The sequence below is a fragment of the Papilio machaon genome, chromosome 21 (assembly GCF_912999745.1).
Source record: "Papilio machaon chromosome 21, ilPapMach1.1, whole genome shotgun sequence".
In the NCBI taxonomy this organism is placed as follows: Eukaryota; Metazoa; Arthropoda; class Insecta; order Lepidoptera; family Papilionidae; genus Papilio; species Papilio machaon.
The window spans coordinates 3,442,798-3,458,847 of NC_060006.1; the positions used below are offsets into that span (position 1 = coordinate 3,442,798).

The following is a 16,050-nucleotide window of genomic DNA, read 5'->3' on the forward strand; positions in this document are numbered from 1 at the left end:
CATAGATTGGCAACAAAGTATCATTAATCTCTTGCAGTCAAAATTAATGACTTCCTTACTTAAGCAGTTTTATAATCATGACTCTTTATTTAGTTTAAAAAATTTTATCAAATAAAAAAAATACAGTTTTAAAAAAAATCCTTTATAGACATTTTCAAAATGAAAAATATGCGCTTTCAAGAATAACAATGAGAACCGAATGAAATGTTTGATCAGATTTAATTTATATACGTTAGAATTAATCAAGGAAACACATATTTTTTATAGAAATACGTTCTTCAGTGTCCTTCTTGGCCACATATATAACATACCATGACCGAGTTTTGTGTTTCGAATCGTTTTGAATTTCGAACGCCCTCTGCCGCAATTGGACAAAATCCGCACTGAAAGAAGCCTGTGAAAGAATCCTCTGGAAAGTAGGCATACGATCTCCGGTATCTAAATCATTACGTGAGAATTTGTTCTTTAGCCCGAAGTAAACGTGAGTATTTTAGTTTTAATTATATTCTCAGCTTTCCTTTTAATTCTAGTTCTTAAAACTGGTAGTTAATTTTAAGTTTTTCTTGATTTTCTGAAAAACTCTTGTTTGTATTAACGTGGGTGAAATAAATCTTCTAGTCTCAACCTTTGGGTACTCATCAAAATATTTTATTGATTTAATTTCTGTGTTTCTATGGGGATAAATTAAACTATGCTATATTCGTTCTTTACGAGATCAAATTCATACATTGGACTGTTCTTTATTTCTACATCTCGTTTCTTGCTATAATCTTGATGACTGGTATAACTGCTAAAGCTACGATTAGAATAGCAAAAAAAAATCCTCAGCATTCGTTTACTTGCGTCAGGTATCGATAATTATCAGTATTTTTTTAACGCTCGAACTTTCTCTAGTTTTCTAAACACTTTTTCATAACAGGCGCGCTGATGTCCAGATTTTCGCGCCTGACCTTTACTGCATTCTATAAATAGTTTTGCTGTTATTGAGCGTAAACAATTAATGCGGCTGTTATACGCATGTGGTGAAAATCTAGGAGGTGTGAACACGGTAGGGTCGAAACAGGGTGGATGTGAAGTAGTTAGAACGTGTTATTTGGTTTTCTGCTACAAGAAAACCCATTGTTTTTTAATATTTTGACGCTTAGATGAAATTCAATTGTTCCTTTTGACAGTGTAAAGTCAATAAGATTTGCTGCTAGCAGATAGATAGTGGTGCAATGTCTGATAAAGTTTTCATTGGTACATACAATAAATAAATCAAAGCTTAAATAAATAAACCAATGAAAAAAAAAACAATACCACTAATAATTGCTAATTTTTATATGGATCACTTGTACATTACAAGTCATAAAATTGTATGGATCAGAACCGCAGAACTAGAAAATGACACGCCTTCCCTTTCCCAATAAGAACAAAGTCAATAATAATATAAACATCCTGCAAGTCCCTATATAATTATGCAGAAATATCAACATTCCACAGACTTTGTCTAACCATTGCAAAGAGTCACTTATTTTATTTAAATAATTTTATTGTGATACAACAAATCTCAAACATTTTTGTAACTAATGCAATTGGAATTTTTCTACTTGCTGTTTATTTCTTTATTTTGCATACAATTAGAAAACAGTTGATGCAAAAATAAATTCTTAATGTTAGAATTTTTTGCGAACACCTTATTACAAAAAAAATGTATAATTGAACAACACAATAGTTGCTACTTAACTGATTGGAAGTGATTTTTGTTTTATTCCAGATTTAATACATGTATTTCTATTCATGTATGTCTAAATTTCTTAAATCTTGTTGCAGCTATACATCTGACAATATGTGTGACCGCAAGGCGGTGATCAAGAATGCTGACATGAGCGAGGAGATGCAGCAAGATGCAGTGGACTGTGCAACGCAGGCCCTTGAGAAATTCAACATTGAAAAGGTGACTGAGTTTTGGTGTTACTTTTTAAATGCATCTTTTTCATGACTTCCAAGGTTTTTCTATTATTAAAATATTACCAGTTTTTTGTTAATTAATGAATCTTGTACTTTCCATCTAAGCTTTACGCTTGTGCTGTATTTTGGTATATGACAGTATTGGAATAGTAGGATACTAACCTTCTACTGCGAGATTGGATATCCACACACTTAGTCATTAGGTTATTGTTGATTAAAAAAATTAATAATAAATTACATTTAAAATACAGAAGAACCATATCTAATTTTTTAAATATAAAAATTTGAAAAAAAATCAAACTACTGTCTTAGTCAATAACTTGGCACTATGTTATCTGGTTTATCTGATAGAAAACGATATTTTAACCTGAAATAAAACACAAATTGACTTAAAGCGGGACATTACAAGCTTATAACTTATATAAAAGTAATGTGGTCAATAAGATAAAAACAGATTATTTGTAGTAGAAACCATTGTACTATTATCTAATTTTAAACTAGTTTGTGCCACACCAAAGCTTTACAAAACTATTATCATTGCTTGGCCATGAATTTGTGAATACTAATTCAATTACAGCACCAATAGCAATGGAAAGTGTTAATGTTCCAGTGAAGCTGATATAAAGGGTTTCTTATCAGTTATTGGTTGCCTGTGATAGTTTGCGGTTAAAATTGAGCAATAGTTTCAGAAAAAATGATAATTATTTGGTCCCTTTATATGTGAACTTTAATTGTACATTTACAATTTTAACCAAATTATCGATGATTGCTATGAAATAAGGGAACTAAGTGTCTGGCATTGGACTAAACTATTTTAGATTAATAATAAAGCATCTCAGTATAGCTGGATTTCAGATATTATTAACATTTCAGAATGTAATTGTTTTTTATTTAATAGTGACGAAATAAGAATCATAAAAGTATTGTACTATATTGTCTTGATGCTTATGGATGTGTATTATTTGCAGGACATTGCTGCATTCATCAAGAAGGAGTTTGACAAGAAGTACAACCCGACATGGCATTGCATAGTCGGCCGCAACTTCGGCTCGTATGTCACGCACGAGACGCGTCACTTCATATACTTCTACCTTGGCCAGGTCGCCATTCTCCTGTTCAAGAGCGGTTAATCCTCTACTCTGCACCTTTGCTCTAAATTTTATGTTGTTAGCGATGGACATAGTATAACCGGGTTCGAGTTCCACCTCTCGAACAACCTGCCAACTCATCCCATGCACCGTGACATAGGACACGACACCTTTACATTCCTACCTATAGGTAGCATTTACTTAGTTAATTCGTCTCCTATCTGACTCTTGGGGTGTGTTGACTTCGGGAGGTGCTGTTGTATGTGTACATGTTGTGCGGTTGTGTGAGTGAATGGGTAGAGTGAGCGGTCGCCATGCCTCTTCACCCCCTCCTTTGTTATAGACGGTGTTTCTTACTCGTCGAATCTCCAACACTTAGTACCCGGCGCACTTGATGTATGTTTCTTTGTTAGCTATATATGTTAAGATTCAATCGACTTGGAAAAAACATTCACTTTTAGTGTATTTATATTATTAAAATTTTTAGTTTTATTCCTAGACTTTAACTTAGCATAGCTGAAGTCATATGTTAGTACTTATCTAAATTTATTGTTTATTTCTTTGTTTTTACATACACTGGAGATATTTTCACTACTTCTATAATAAATTAAACTTTCTTACAAACCCATTTTGATGTTTTATTTCATACTACTACTTGGGCATCATCTTTTGCTTACTATGCCTTTGGGGGGGGGGGGGGTTGGTTTACAAGTTTAAAGAAAATGGCAATCGAGCAAGCAGTGACTTGTCCATAGAGATTTTGTTAAAGTTATTGTCACTTCCATACGTTTTTGACTTATCGAATGTTACTTTGCCTAGCCCCCAAACATTCCTAACCGTCCACTTAATCGTGTCATCCTACCCTTCAAATCCCTTTTAAGAATAGGGTAGGAAGGGGACTATTGATTATTATTAAAGAGAACAAAAAGGATGACATCATGTTACAAGTGGCACGGCCGTGAAGTCCTGCGGTTATAACCACCCATGTACAGTGCCGGTTTTAACGCTACCAGCCCCTGCGCGATTATCCCCCGGAAACCCCTTTTATTAAGCATGACTGGGGAGCAATAGGGAGGGAATTAACAGGGAAACCTGTGACTAATTCGAGGCCTTGGTCGGTAGCCAAACCGCACCCTGCCCTTACGCCAGTACTACCGATAACAGAAAACAAAAATTGCAATCATAAAGATGACATTTAGACTAGCTACTAGCTATATATCTCAGAGATAACGGATAATTTCTGTACCTAAAGCGATATGTCATCTAAATTTGTTGAGAATAAATATAAGTATAAATTATTAGTTGGACATAATTAGGAGTATGTATGTAATTTTCATAAATAAATCTAAGCAGATTCTTGTTGGTCTATAACTTTATCAAAACAATTACAAAGAAATCTGATAAATATGATGAGGTTATGAGTGTGAAAGTGTCAGAGGTCATGTATTGCAATATATAACTTTTTACTTAGTTCCGATAAGAATTGCGTATGACAAATAAGCATGCTAATAAATGTACAACTTTAACCGAATGACCGAGGAGGGTATTGATTTTTATTTACCAGTGGTTTCTGAGACCAAAATCTCTGTATAAAACATATCGACGGCAGAAAGCGGAAATGTCGTATCTCAAAATATCTAGTTTTACACCAGAGCCAAAAAGCTATTTCAAAAAAATCACAACCCCTAAATTAATTAAGATAGGAAGTTGAACTTTGGAACGTATTTCTATCAATCTAAGCGTTATTTGATACCGTTAATTGGTATGTCCTAAAGTTACTAATCCATTGATTATTTTTACTAGTTACAGCAATTGAAGGGGCAACTTATTTGGGCCAATTTTCGAGATACGACATTTCCGCTTTCTGCCGTCGATATCGTCATCCCTGTCATTATTTTTTTGAAAAAAACGCAGAGAACAATATGTTTTAAATGGGGATTTTGGTCTCAGAAACCCATGGTTAGTCATGTAAAAGTTTGGTACGGTAATTTGAGTGACACGTTTTTTAAGTAATTAATTGGTACTGCGATGGTTCCTTTAATTGAATAGTTACACATTACCAAATAAATTTGGCATTAATAATTATTCTCGGGCTGACGCGCATGTACAAAAACATATCGATTTTTTTTAAACAATGAGAGTGATGACATACATGATTTAGACCCTTTGTACACAAGGCTAAATCTTTGAAACGCGTCAAGTTTAGTCGCTAAGGCTTAGGTAATTCAACTTCAGAAGTTCGTACACATCGCCAAAGACAGTCGCTCGCAAGTCAAGATCGTCGTGAAAAAACCGCTGCAATTTTCAGGATGGCGGAGAAAATCTCTGCAATTGACATGTTGTACTGACCGAATAGACAACTCGCGTTGACGATTCAACGTTGTGTACACGGGATGTGCGCAACGCGATACAATATTACTTTCGATGATTAACGTTGCCTTGTGTACGAAGGACCTTAATCACTGGCCTCTTTTGTCTCTGGATAGGCTATTGGCCGTGATATTTTGTGCCTATTTGATGTACGCCATTTTGGTGTTGACATTAACTTTTGGGAGAGGTGTTGGCATCTCGAACTAATAATTAGTGGTTTTTTTAGGTCCGAACAAAGTCAAAGCTGTAATTTCCAAGCAGCGTCCTATTCAGGGTGTTTTTAAAGAGATAGTAGTTTTAGTACAGTTGTTTAGGCAGTGTAAGTTCACGGAAACACACCGACTAGCATGTCTATAATGTAGCTGATGCAATACGCAGCCACCATTTTTCTCGCTGATGGTTAGATGCTTTCGAGAAAACAATAATAATATGAATTTTTTAGTCACTTTCCTTATCATCTTCATGTCATTACGGAGTTCTTGGTACTCACACAGGTGGGCACAGTTAATCGAAAAGTTAACTTCGTTAATCGTTAATCCGTTAATTAAAAAATTAACTTCGTTAATCGTTAAAGCGTTGAATTCTCGAAAATTTAACGCAAGTTAAAGTTAATCGTTAACAGTTAACCATACCAAAATTATACATACTAATTTCGCGCTTATTGTGGCGACACTTGTTTAAAATAGTAATTTGACTGTACATTCTATAACACATTAGTATTAGAGACAACTATGAATGCATTATAGTATATTTCATTACGAGTGCGGAAAGCCTGTCATTGCAAAGAGTTCCGACAAATGTCTACCTGAGCCGAGGCGCAGCCGAAGGTGAGGGTTGACAGTTGGAACAAGTTGTAATGACAGTTCCGCACGTGTACTAAACAACTATTTTAATACGGTTGCGAAAAAATTAAGCAATTTAATAGAATAATTAAAAAAAAATACAGTCGAATTGATAACCTCCTTCTTTTTGAAGTCCGCTAAAAACACAATAAACTCAACTAACTAAAATGTTTGAAAAATGGCGCCAACCGTAAAAGAATACAAACAAAGATTTTTTTGTTTTCTTCGCCCATTCTGGGTAGGCAAAGGGAACCATGCCCAAACAGCCAAGGTTTCAGTAGATTATTTTTATTGATATGAAATGAAATGAAATTTTATGAGATGAAATAAAATGAAACCTAACCTAATTCATTGAATCAAATCATTAAATCTGAAATTGTAACAAATTAGGAGCTTCTTTTTAGAAATATTTGCATGAATCATAAAAACTTCAATGATTTTTTTTTTGTAAAAACTTCGTGGTTGGTTTTTTTCTTTATAATAGACATCATTTTTACAGTTGGGAAAGAGAAGGCACGAGTAAAAAGTGTATGCAAAAAGTGGCGTATTGCAGGGGCGAAGAGCGTTCGGATTGTGGGCTATTACATACTCATGCTTTTATATACTCGTAATGAAATATACTATTTCGAACCTTCATTTGATTTTGTCCTGTTGGTCACGTCTTTCCCGGACGCTCTGATGCATCACACTTGCACGCGAACTTCACATATATCAATTATCAACTCGTTGGTTCACCATTCGAGTCGCCGACAGTCGCCCAACATAGTTATACTTACGAGCGTGGGGTGGCATGTAATTTAAACAAAATGACAGCACGTCTCCAAGTTTCTAATTTAACGATTAACGGACTTTTATTAACGGAAGTTGAGTTTAACGGAAGTTAACAAAAGCGTTAACACTTTTTGAAGTTAACTTAAAAGTTAATCCGTTAAGCAAAATGTTAACTTCGTTAATTAACGATTAACGGATTAACGAGTTAATGCCCAGCTCTGGGTACTCATATATTAATGAAATATAATACCGTAATGGCAAAGGTAACATTGACTACAGCATACTTTGGCCTAGTCGTTTTCAATATGGACTATGTCGCTCTTAGGGTTTATTGGTACTTTAGTAGCCCCTAAGTTTAGATTTCTCATACTAAAGTGTACTAGGACTCTCTGAGCGACCATTACAACAATGAATATGAAAATAACAGCCGAAACGTCGAGAACATTTTGCACGTAGTATTTCATTTCTGTTGTGATATTTGTAACATTAGATAACATAACCGCAATTCCTATCTTGTTTTGGTTGTCCAGGATTGAAGTTCATGCTATTTTAGCCCTTACACCATTGACATATGAGCTTTAGTCCTAGTTTTGATTGTTGTCAGGACGTCTATTCGTTCCAGATATTTGATGCACACGTTTTTGTGAAAAATAATATAAATTGGTCAATTTTTGTTTATCATATCAGTCGAGAATAAGGCTTTCCGACTGACTGCCTTTCGGAACTTTGGCAATTTCATTTGTGTTTTTTTAAATAATTCATCCAAGAGTCAGGTAAGTGTTAAAATTATATTAATATAACGTATTGTATCGAAAATAAATCTACGTTTATTAAAATCATTAACATATTTTAGAAAATTAAAATGGCCGGTTCAAAAGAAAACCTTTTACTTTTCTTCGACCGCCCCACGGAGCCATGCTTCATGCAAAAGGGGGAGGAAAGGTCTACTTTCCAGATACCTGACAATTTCTACGTAAGTTTACAAATATTATAACAATTTTAAGTAGCATAAATAGAAACTGCTTAGTTTTCACAGCATGTTCTACTTCAAAAGACTTCAAAAAGAAGGAGGTTATTTTCTATCAGCCGTCATATCTAAATTCTCTTCTTTCATAATTTCAGTCTTATTCTACGTATGTAGCTATCCACTAAATCATTACTTTCTGAACATCTCTCCGCATTTCACTACACGTTCCCACTGAGGGGCTCGGAGCCTACTCTAAGTTAGGGGTGACTAGGCCATAGTCAACTACGTTGGCCCAGTGCGGGTTGGTTGAATTCACACATATCTTAGAATTTTCTCTCCGCATTTATTTATACCAAATTAATATAATTTAATTATAGCCAGATAAGTACAAGGCACTTAGCAATACCTTGGCCAATCGCTTCGGTGCTGATGCAAAGTCGATCCCGGTGAACGAGATATCCCTGCCGAATCTGCAGCTACCGATGGAGCTGCCGTTCAACGAGCAATTCTCTCTGTTCGTGCCCAAGCATAGGAAAATGGCGGGCAAACTTATTGACATATTCATGGGTAAGCGATGAAATGAAAAAATATTATAAGTACTTATTTATTTCATTTAAATTTTACCGATCTGTAGATAGCAAAAGTAACCAAAAAATATAATTTATTGTTTAGAGGTCGATCGAATATTTTACGTACCCAATTTAATACAAAGCAATTAAAATAATTATCAGATTGATCTCAAGGATCGAATATTGATTTGTGTCGAGTATGTAAAAGTAATAAATAAGATCTCACGCCCTTAACTCGGAGAGGTAGGCAGAGATCATCAATCGATCGCTTTTGTTTTTGTCTTATATACTGTAATTAGGATTTGAATGATATTTTTCTAGGTATGAGGAATGTTCAAGATTTGATATCAATATGTTCGTACTGCCAGCTACGTATCAACCCTTATATGTTCAACTACTGTCTGTCGGTTGCTATTTTACACAGGTAAATATAAATATAAAGTATATTCTACATTTTTAAAGCTTTCAACCAAGTTTTTTGACTAAAAGTTTTTGAAATTTTTTGTTAAAAATCAAAATATTATTTCCAATTTTTTCTAACCTATCAATTTTCTTACTTTATTTTCAATATAGACCTGATACTAAGGGGTTAGATATACCAACTTTTGCTGAAACATTTCCTGACAAGTTTATGGACCCTAAGGTCTTCCGTCGCGCACGAGAGGTCAGCACAGTGGTTACTGCAGGCGTGAAGGTATGTGAAGTTGAACGAAGTTGTGTAAGAAAAAACTCTTGGCATAAATCGCCACTCCCATATAAAAAGAAAAAACTTAAAATTATCAGATTTCCTTTTAAGTTTTTTTTTTTTAAATTATGTACCTGATTTCGAAATTCAAATAGTTAACCGACAAAACTTCTATCATTTAACAGATGCCGATAACAATTCCATTGAACTACACCGCATCGCCGTCTGAACCGGAGCAGCGTGTGGCGTACTTCCGCGAAGACATGGGCATAAATCTTCACCATTGGCACTGGCATCTGGTCTATCCTTTTGATGCCGCAGACCGCGCTATTGTCAACAAAGACAGAAGAGGAGAGCTCTTTTATTACATGCATGAGCAGATCATTGCCAGGTATATCCATTTTACGTCACTTTTTACTTTCTCTTTTCTTTTAAAGAAGAAGGAGGCAATATAAGGCAAAATAAGGAAGCAATATTGTCATAATTATTTTTTTATAATTCTCCTTTAGATATAATACAGAACGATTGTGCAATAATTTGGGAAGAGTGAAACGCTTCAGCAACTTCCGAGAGTCCATTGAAGAGGGTTACTTCCCCAAACTGGACTCGCAAGTGGCCAGTCGAGCTTGGCCTCCCAGGTATTAAATTACTAATATTATAAATGCGAAAGTTTTCATAGATGTATGAAAGTTTGTTACCACTTAACACCAAAACGGTTAAATCTGGATGAAATTTGGAACAAAATACTGTCCAGTTAATAATGAACTCAGTTTTTTAATGTCACGCGGACGAAGTCGTGATAGCTACTACCATATAATTTTCTTATTTTAATTAAGATAAATAAACCTTATTATAAATAAGAGATAACACTCTGAATGAAGTGAGTGAATGAAGAAGAATTTGATGTCAGAAATGTTACACATGGATCTGAAAGAGATATAATTTCTACTAAGTCTATTTATTACAAGAGATCAAACTATACTCTCTCCATTTATTAAGTGATGATATCGGGACCAAAATTATAAATTAACTTTACAATTAGTTATTGTTCTCAATCAATCAGTCAATCGATATTTCTCAAATCATTTTTTTAGAATTAATTTACTATTGAGTATAGATGGCTACAAAGATAAAAATATGGATGGATTGTGTGCAAAAGGACATGCATAAGAAGGGAGTCAATTCAGATATTATGGTTGATAGAGATGTATGGAAGAGTAGTACAGAAACCAGTTCGTGGTCAAGTATCGATGTGCTCAAAACATCACGTTGATTCATTTTGCAATATTACCAAAACGCTATAAGTCATTTCTCTAGCAGCTTTCCATAACTTGTTTGAATTTACGATTCTTGCTCGCGTGAGTAAAACCCGTACTAAGAACAACCTAGTACGGAGCAAGTTTTTATTTGATATATTTATTCGGTTGTTTTTGTAGGTTCGATGTCTATAATCGAATTTATGAATATGTTTTATTAGATAGTTTTTGTTTTAATTGTTTTAGGATTACAAATAGATAAATGGTTGTCTCTTAGTCCTTATTATTGTTTTAAATTTTTTTTATTACTTACACAGAAATATTATCAATATAAATATACATAGTATAAAACAAAGTCGCTTTCGCTGTATGTCCGTATGTATGCTTAGATCTTTAAAACTACGCAACGGATTTTGACGCGGTTTTTTTTAATAGATAGAGTGATTCTTAAGGAAGGTTTGTATGTATAATAAATGCATAATATAGTAGAGAAACACTGATAAATTTAAAGTTTTCTAATGTGATGTCGTAAATAAGCACGTTTTTTTGCGCTTATATTGCAAACGCTGGCTGAACCCTACGAGATAGACCAAAATAATGTACTACAGTATTGTTCACCTTAAAAAGTTCAACAAAAAAGTCCGCGATGGTATATGTCTATCTCTTAGGGATAACCCAGCATAACCATTTTTATTCTTTTACGAAGTGATTTTAAACAATACAGCATTAATCCTTATCCATTTAAGTACCTTAAATAAATTGTGCATTTATTCTGTAGTAGGTATATTTTGCATTGCACCCGTGCGAAGCCGGGGCGGGTCGCTAGTAGAATATAAGCCATTAACAATCAACGGATAATAATTAAAGTCAAAAATTTAACTTTTTTTCAAATTATCGCCGAGTCTCAGGGTTTTCTATACTTTCGGAAACGTTGGTATAAATAATCTTGCGTTTGTGTCTTGCATAAAAAATCTTTGATTACTACAAACACAATGAAACAAAAACAATCTCCGGGTGTACTTAATTAGTATTCATTCATCATACTATTATTTGTTTTTTTTATTGTTATTTTCTTGTACTTGTAATTATTTTGTAAGTAATTTGCTATAGGACTGGCATGTTCTTAAGAACTAAAGTCTCTATAAAGAAAAGAAACGTATTCATTAAACACTTTTCCTCCGTCATATTAAATTACAGATTCGAAGGTTCATCAATTCGAGACTTAGACAGACCAGTCGATCAAATTAGGAGTGAAGTTGCAGAACTGGAGACTTGGAGAGATCGTTTCCTTGAAGCTATACAGAACAATGCTATTCTACTGGTATATATTAAAACAATATTTATACCTTGTTCCAATCTAAAGCTTAAATATTTCAACCATAGATAAACAACATACATATATTAAGCTGAAACTAGTAAATTCCAAAATAATCCCGATAAAACATTCTCATATTAGCCTTAAAATTAAATAACGTAATGATCGCTATGCGTAGAATATGTCGTTCATTTGTGAATATGCGTTGCATTGAAACAAGATAATAGATATGGGTAAGGACTATTACCAGGTTGTGTACACGTGCTCATAATTTCTATTCTAAGTTAGTAACAAAGTTACTTAGCCATTTTTGATAAATTTATTTAATTGCAAACAGTGTTTCAAAACAGATTTCAATTTTTTTAATTATTATTGATGACTATAACAAATTCAGTTTTCGGTTTTTTTAATGCAGCCAAACGGCAGTCAAATGGCTTTAGACGAAGAAACAGGCATAGACGTGCTCGGTAACCTCATGGAATCATCTATCATCAGCCGCAATAGAGTGTACTATGGAGATCTGCATAACATGGGCCACGTGTTTATCTCTTATTGTCACGACCCTGACCATCGTAACTTGGTACGTTGATATGTTTTAAAACAGTTGAAGAATTAAACGTTATTGTTTTAACAGATTTAAAACGAGGAGGTTCTATATTTTTCTGTATGTTTTTAATATAGGAACAATTTGGGGTTATGGGTGATTCAGCTACTGCCATGCGCGACCCTATATTTTACCGTTGGCACGCATATGTTGATGATTTGTTTACCATGTACAAGAGCAAATTACCACCTTATGGGGATGACAAGGTGAGTAATGTTATAATTTCTCTTTTCAGGACGTGAATTCGGCCATACATATTTAGTAAATAATTTACATCAACAATATTGATTAATTTGAAATGTCAACATCAACATTATTGATTAAATTGTATTTTGACAACTACAACATAATTTTACAGTTGGATTTCCCTGGTATTCGCGTCTCATCTATTAGTATCGAGAGTCCTGCGGGAGCTAATACGTTTGCAACTCAATGGGAACAGAGCACGGTGGAACTGAGTCGTGGCATGGACTTTACGCCTCGTGGCAGCGTGCTAGCTCGCTTTACTCACCTACAACATGATGAGTTTGTCTATGTGTGAGTATTATTTTATGAACGAGCGCGATGTGATATATTAGGTCCTTACATATGAAATTGGCGTTCTGTATGGGAGGAACAAAAAGTCGAATATTTTTTAATATAATATATTTAATTAATCAAAGTATGAACCATTATTTTCTATGCACTTTTGCCATCTCATAGGTAGTTCATTGATCCCTTTACTAAAAAAACCAGTCGGACGGGAATCAATAAAATCTTTGAAGGCGATTTGGACTGCCCCATCGGAGTTGAATTTTTTCCCTTGCAAGAAGTTATCCAAATTTTGAAAAAAATGGTAATCTGTTGGAGCAAGGTCCGGGGAGTACGGAGGATGTCTTAGACTTTCCAATGGAAGCTCTTCTAATTTAGTAGCCGTCTGTTGCGCAGTGTGTGGTCTAGCGTTGTCGTGAAGCAGCAGTGGCGTGGAGCGATTGACCAGCCTAGGTTGTTTAGCCGCTAGCTTTTCCATCATGGTTTGCAATTGCTGACAATAGACATCAGCCGTAATAGTCTGGCCAGATTTGAGAAAACTGTAATGAACAATACCGGCACTAGTCCACCAAACGCTTACAAGTAACTTTTTTGGGGTTAATTTTCGCTTGGGGCAGGATTTGGCTGGCTGGCCAGGATCCAACCATTGCGCTGAGCGCTTCCGATTATCGTAAAGAACCCATTTTTCATCACAGGTAATGATTCGGTTTAAAATACCTTCATTATTGTGCCGGTTTAGTAATGTAACGCAACAGTCGACGCGCGTTTGCCGGTTTGCTTCAGTCAATTCGTGAGGTACCCACCTTTCAAGCTTTTTAATCTTCCCAATTTGCTTCAAGTGAATTAAAACAGTTTTATCACTAACATCGCAGCCTTCAGCTAACTCGGACGTGGTTTGCGATGGATCCGCTTCCACAATAGCCTTCAACTCTTCATTATCAACTTGAGTCTCAGGCCGTCCACGGGGCTTGTTCTGCAGATCGAAATTTCCAGAACGAAAACGTTGGAACCAAAAACGAACTGTGTTTTCTTTTGCAACACGACCGCCATACACATCATTCACCCTTCGAGTCGTTTCCGCAGCACTAGTGCCACGGCGGAACTCGTACTCGTAAATAATGCGATATTTTAAGTTTTCCATTTTGTCAAATGAGTGACACAAACAGAAAAAAACAGAAAAAAAAACAAATGAATGATGGTCATCGAACCACAAATACATGAGTCTATAGCTGTACAAATTTGAATTTGAAATTCCTTACCAAAGAGGAGAAATTCGTGATTAAAGTGGCCAGAACAAAAAACGCCAATTTCATATGTAAGGACCTAATATATTATAGCGATAAAACCCAATGTAAGTCCTTGAATTATGTCGTGGAAATGGTGAACATGAAATGAAACAATGAATCTATAATTGTTGATAGAATGTTGAAAAAAAAAATATTTTTTATTATATTACAGTTAGTTTTATTTCATTGTCTAGGATCGAAGTGAATAACACCCTCGCTCAAGCCGCCACGGGTACTGTACGCATATTCATGGCACCCACTGTTGACGAAAACGGAGCTCCTTTGTCCTTTGAGGACCAGAGACGTCTCATGATTGAATTGGACAAGTTTACACAACCATGTAAGTTTCATTACAAATGAAAATAATATATCCAATAAGCTGTGCCACTAAGATTTTTTCTTATAAAAGACGGCAAGTAGGTGGCGCTGGACTAATTCTTATATGAAACAAATTCCAGTGAATGCGGGAACCAATACGATCCGTCGTAGAAGTGTCGAATCATCAGTGACCATTCCATACGAGCGTACGTTCAGAAACCAGTCGAACCGTCAGGGGACCGCGGGTACAGCACAAGCCGCTCAGTTCGACTTCTGCGGTTGCGGATGGCCTCACCACATGCTAATACCTAAAGGCACGCCTGAGGGTTATCCTGTGGTAGTCTTCGCTATGGTCACCAATTGGGATGACGATAAGGTATCCTGTCATACTTCAGACACATGTTTGGTATAGCTTAAAAAATAGAGTGTTTCGACGACATTTTCTCTTTTTGTATGAAAAAAAATTGTGCATGTATTGACGTCTCTTTTTTTTTAAAGAGAATGTATGAGATGACAATAATCAATGCAGTAGAAACCTACAGTAGTATTATAATGACGCTTTTTTATCAACGCGCATACAGATTCAAAAATACCTACGTGTTTTTTATTGGGTTAGTTTTGATAAAGAAAAATAATTAATTTATGAGAATGAGAGAAAGGGATAAGAGATGCATAGAAAATATAGAGTTGGGAATACAAATTACATTGCTATAATTAAATTATTTCATTCCCCAGATTGAACAAGACCTAGTAGGAACCTGCAATGATGCCGCGGCATACTGCGGCATCCGTGACCGTCGCTATCCGGACAAACGTCCTATGGGATTCCCCTTCGACCGTCCTGCGCCTGTTGGTATACTAGAAGACTTCCTAAAACCGAATATGGCGATTAAACAATGCAACATTCGCTTTACCGACGCCACTCGAGTACGCACACAGCAAGGGTAGGTTTAAAATAAACTTTACCGTCGTTAAAATTTACGCCGTCTTAACAAAAATCATACACATTTTCGAGATTTGTTACTGGCAACATTATTTTAGTTTCTGATTTACAAACGGGTTTTTATGGTTTGACTTGTAGGTGAACCTTTGGGAAATTATTTGAAAAAACATCTATAGTAGATATCAATAAATATACATATTAGATATGTTGTTTTTGTAAATATGGCGTTTTAGACTGGTTTGACAGCTGTCATTACGACATTTGTATGAGAACTAAAGAAACAGATTAACAAAGTTACGTTTAAAAATATTTTTATTCGGGATTTTTTATTGTTGTAAAATAATAATGCTTTTTCTACTAAATAATTATGTTTATTTGGAAATTCATTTTGTTTAAATCTCTAGTTGTCACACGAGTGTATGTAACGATTATAACAGTACAGAATAAAAACGGTAAAATTACCTTCGAATCTGTAATTAAGTTTAATTGACGTGTAATATTGTTCAATCAAATAATGTTTCATTTACCTAAATTCGAAAATTATGTATTTTTCTT

At 34.8% G+C, this 16,050-nt stretch overlaps 2 protein-coding genes across 3 annotated transcripts; both read left to right on the forward strand.

Moving 5' to 3' along the window:
• Window positions 1-343: 343 nt before the first annotated feature.
• On the forward strand, window positions 344-3,654 carry LOC106712608 (dynein light chain 2, cytoplasmic). 2 transcript variants are annotated; one of them, XM_045683195.1, is made up of 3 exons: window positions 344-481; window positions 1,813-1,936; window positions 2,919-3,650. In XM_045683195.1, exons 2-3 carry the CDS (start codon window positions 1,829-1,831, stop codon window positions 3,078-3,080), a joined length of 270 nt encoding a protein of 89 aa, XP_045539151.1. In that variant the 5' UTR covers window positions 344-481; window positions 1,813-1,828; the 3' UTR covers window positions 3,081-3,650. The 2 variants fall into 2 exon arrangements, with proteins under 2 accessions (XP_045539151.1, XP_045539152.1); XM_045683196.1 differs by lacking the exon at window positions 344-481 and having other exon boundaries at window positions 1,814-1,936; window positions 2,919-3,654.
• Window positions 3,655-7,696: 4,042 nt separating this feature from the next.
• LOC106712598 (phenoloxidase subunit 1) lies at window positions 7,697-15,824 on the forward strand. The gene is made up of 14 exons (XM_045683395.1): window positions 7,697-7,794; window positions 7,875-7,994; window positions 8,366-8,555; window positions 8,879-8,981; window positions 9,131-9,251; window positions 9,428-9,633; window positions 9,752-9,880; window positions 11,696-11,819; window positions 12,229-12,393; window positions 12,495-12,623; window positions 12,776-12,954; window positions 14,429-14,574; window positions 14,693-14,928; window positions 15,288-15,824. Exons 2-14 carry the CDS (start codon window positions 7,884-7,886, stop codon window positions 15,498-15,500), a joined length of 2,052 nt encoding a protein of 683 aa, XP_045539351.1. The 5' UTR covers window positions 7,697-7,794; window positions 7,875-7,883; the 3' UTR covers window positions 15,501-15,824.
• Window positions 15,825-16,050: the final 226 nt, after the last annotated feature.

Coding starts and splice junctions, on each gene's coding strand:
- LOC106712608 (XM_045683195.1), top strand. CDS start 1,829: ATGTGTGACCGCAAGGCGGTGATCAAGAATGCTGACATGAGCGAGGAG. Junction 1,937..2,918: donor AGAAATTCAACATTGAAAAG/GTGACTGAGTTT, acceptor TATTATTTGCAG/GACATTGCTGCATTCATCAA.
- LOC106712598 (XM_045683395.1), top strand. CDS start 7,884: ATGGCCGGTTCAAAAGAAAACCTTTTACTTTTCTTCGACCGCCCCACG. Junction 11,820..12,228: donor AGAACAATGCTATTCTACTG/GTATATATTAAA, acceptor TTTTTAATGCAG/CCAAACGGCAGTCAAATGGC. Junction 14,575..14,692: donor GGACAAGTTTACACAACCAT/GTAAGTTTCATT, acceptor AACAAATTCCAG/TGAATGCGGGAACCAATACG.